Source organism: Bidens hawaiensis, unplaced genomic scaffold (assembly GCF_021521415.1).
Source record: "Bidens hawaiensis isolate Kalapana, Puna unplaced genomic scaffold, B.hawaiensis_p1.1 tig00062364_1, whole genome shotgun sequence".
In the NCBI taxonomy this organism is placed as follows: Eukaryota; Viridiplantae; Streptophyta; class Magnoliopsida; order Asterales; family Asteraceae; genus Bidens; species Bidens hawaiensis.
This window is the reverse complement of record NW_027501197.1, coordinates 55727-59319: the sequence shown is the minus strand read 5'-3', so window position 1 is coordinate 59319 and position 3593 is coordinate 55727. Positions and strand designations below refer to the sequence as shown.

The 3593-nt window shown below is 36.1% G+C and overlaps 1 protein-coding gene across 1 annotated transcript; it reads left to right on the top strand.

Annotated features, from left to right (window-relative positions):
* The first annotated feature begins 2511 nt into the window (after nt 1–2511).
* Nucleotides 2512–3132, top strand: LOC143603665 (uncharacterized). The gene has a single exon (XM_077080406.1). It carries the CDS (start codon nt 2512–2514, stop codon nt 3130–3132), a length of 621 nt encoding a protein of 206 aa, XP_076936521.1.
* The last annotated feature ends 461 nt before the right edge of the window (nt 3133–3593 follow it).

Here is a 3593-nt window from a genome sequence, read left to right as displayed (position 1 = left end):
TCTGATGTTATCCAATGCAACATAGTAGTGAATCTGAAGAATATGGGGAACATGACCACTGACACCATCAAGGAACACGTGGCTTTTCTAGGATCTGTTCTAGAATCATATGAGTGTTTGGTGGCGGGTCACATTGGAAATTATAATATGACTAAAGAAGATTATGATCAGATTGACCCAGAGGAAATGGAAATGATTGATATAAGATGGTGCATGGCTAGTGTGATTAGACGTGCTCAGAGATTCAAAGAGATAACCAGTCGAAACGTTCTTGATGGTACAACTTCTAAATTAGGCTTTGACAAGTCTAAGGTTAGATGTTTTCGTTGCAAGGAGAAAGGTCATTTTAAAAGGGAATGCACAAGTAAGAGTGTTGATGATAATGCTGCTAACTCTTTCGGACGAGACTACTACAAACAAGCTATATATCATCATCCAGAAGGTGAATCATCAAAGGGAAAGAAACCTACTGAAGCATCAACCTTTCAGCAAAAGGCAGCTACAGCCCAAGTTGATGAAGGTTTCAATTGGAATTCAGTATTCCAAGCTAATGTGGCTCAAGTGGTTGATGAAGACAAACAGGAGGTTAATGATGAGAATGTGGTTAAGATGGGTAATGGGGTAGAAGATAAGGATGGTAGTGATATTAAAACTGAGATTCAAGAGTTTGAGGTGAAGGTGAATAGTGATGTTGAGAATGAAGTTGTCAAAGATGAGGACTTGGACAAGAATGTGAATGAAGATGGCAACAAAGAAGTTGATCCTGATACTTCCAATGACGAACTTCCTTGAACCTATGATAAAATTCATTAAGTTCCTTCTGACTATCTTATTTAATTATTTCCTCCTGATATTGTTGAGAGTTTTGCAGGTTGGTTTTATGAGGAAGATGTTCCACAAGGGAAAATTGACTTCGGAGTGGAAGAGGATGATGAAATTCTAGAAGACAACAAGTCAGGAGATAAGGAGGATTTAGTTGCTGAAAAGATTGTTGAGAACAAGGTTATCAAAAGAGTGGTAAAAGACATCACTAAGTTTGACTCAGAAACTTCAAGTGAAGAAGTAATTGATCAAGCGTTCATGGCTAATGAGGTAATTCTAAACTCAAATCTTTGTGAAAAATGTGAATTACCATGCGATGAATGTGATTTTAAGACTCTAGAAATCAAAGAATTAAATAGACACTATGATAAATCTTTGTTTGATTTAAATGTTGTTAATAAGGCTTACATGAAGCTTCAATCGTGTGAAAAAGGTCTTTGGGAAAAGATTTTACAAAACCAAAAGACAATTTCAATGCTTAAGCACACGGTTGAGGAAAAACAGATTGCCATTAACAGACACAATGATGAAAACGCAGCACTCAAACTTGAGCTTCAAACACTCAAGATTGAGACTGAACGAGTTAACCTGAATTGGTTAGCTACGCTGCGTCGTCATATGTACTTGATCACATTATCCCCAATACATCATCAAAAAGCGAGGATAATGAGACCGAGAACTTAAGAGAAAATTATCATGCTATGCCTCCACCTTTGTGGAATGATTATGTTCCAAAGAAACCAAAAGGTTTGAAAAAGGCACTGAATGTGGAAGTCAATACGCCACAACATGATATTTCTAAATTTGTTGTTGATAATGAGAGTTCTGGTTGTGATTCTGCTATTGGAATAAAAATGGCAGAAGCTGTGTTGAATGAGGAAGTTGTTAAACCTCATGGGTTGGGTAATCAAAAGAGTGGTTTGGATAAACAAAAAAAAGTAGTTGAAAACTCGACATGATTTGCAAAAACAAGTGTCTATGACAAGCAATATTCACTAGTTAATCAATTTCAAGAGAAAAAGATAAAGTTTGTAATTGGCAAAACTTCAGAGTTTGAAAAAGAAATTGAATTCAGAAAACAGTCAGATGATGAATTTTATCATTTAAAAGCTAAACGTGATTATGTTGAATCAACATCTCAGATCAATAAGTTTATTGATGGGAGACGTTGTTTTGGTTGTAATGAGGTTGGACATGTGTTTCACACTTGTCCTAATCGATACAAACAAGATAACATTTCTATTCAAAAATCTCAAAAGATTGTGAGCAAGAGACCTGGATTAGGTTATTTGTGTGATAAGAAACCAGTATGTGTCACTGAAAATGTGAAAATTTTAAAAAGAAATGAGTCAGTGAATGCTAAAAAGATTGATAAAAATGATGTGTTAAAATCAACAATTTCATAAACAAGTCGAACATCATTTTATAAAAAGAAACAATCTGTTGGTCAAAACTGGGTACCAAAATCTGTTGTTAAAATACATGATTGTGATGAGAAAGTGAAGTCTACATCTGAATCACCAACATTAAGTGAAAATTCGTTATCATGTGATTCAGAGTGGAGGATGATAGGTTGTTGTTTAAACATTTTAAACCACCCAAGACCAAGAAGGCTTGGGTTTCCTTGTTTCACTAATCCGTTAACTGTATGTGCAGGGGCTTCCAAGATCCCACGATTCTCATTGGATAATGGATAGTGGAGTCTCTAGGCACATGACGAGTACTCTTTACTTGCTAAAAGATGTAAAATCAATAAGAGGAGGGTATGTCGGCTTTGCTGGTAATCAATGTGGACAAATTGTTGGAGAAGGAACCTTAACAAATGAAAAGGTTGCATTCAAGAATGTCAACTACATTTCGGAGTTGGAGAATAATCTACTCAGTATATCACAGATTTGTGATAAACAATTCTCTACACACTTTACTGATCGAGAGTGTTTGATTTTGAAACCTGGTTTCAAAATACCTGAGGAATGGATCATTATGCGTGCTCCTCGTGTGAATGATCTTTACGTCATGAACATGAGTACGGCATCTACTTCATCAGGGTCTGCTCAGTGTTTTATCTCAAGAGCATCTGAACGGGAATCTGTATTATGGCATCGGAGGATGGGACATATAAGCTTGAGAAAAATGAACCACCTGGTTCACAAAAATCTGGTAGAAGGAGTTAACTTGAGAAACTTTCAATTGACTGAAGATTGTTTGGATTGTAAGAAGGGAAAGAAAATGATGAAACCTCATCCGAAGAAACTTGTCAACTCCATCAACTTACCTTTTGAAGGATCATTATGCATGCTCCTCCTGTGATACTCCACATGGATCTATTTGGTCCAGTTAATGTCAAAAGTATCACAGGCGAATTATATTGTCTTGTGGTCACTGATGACTACTCAAGATTTTCATGGGTGATGTTTTTGGAATCTAAAGATGAGACATATGATTCCCTTATGGTTTTGTTCAAGAAACTGGAGACATTGTAAAATCTGCCAATCCTTCGTATCAGAAGTGATAATGGGACGGAATTCAAGAACAACAAAATGTTAGAGTACTGTAACGAACAGGGAATTCTTCATGAATTCAGCGCTCCTTATACTCCACAACAAAATGGGGTTGTTGAATGAAAAAATCGGACTTTGATTGAAACAGCTCGAACTATGCTTTCAGATTCAAAATTACCAGTTAATATTTGGTTTGAATCAGTAGCGGCAAATTGTTATACGCTTAATCAAGTGCTTACAGTAAAGAGATTTGGTAAGATGTGTTTTGAG

What these genes read in the sequence shown, in the direction of transcription:
- LOC143603665 (XM_077080406.1), top strand. Translation starts at nt 2,512, where the DNA reads ATGGATAGTGGAGTCTCTAGGCACATGACGAGTACTCTTTACTTGCTA.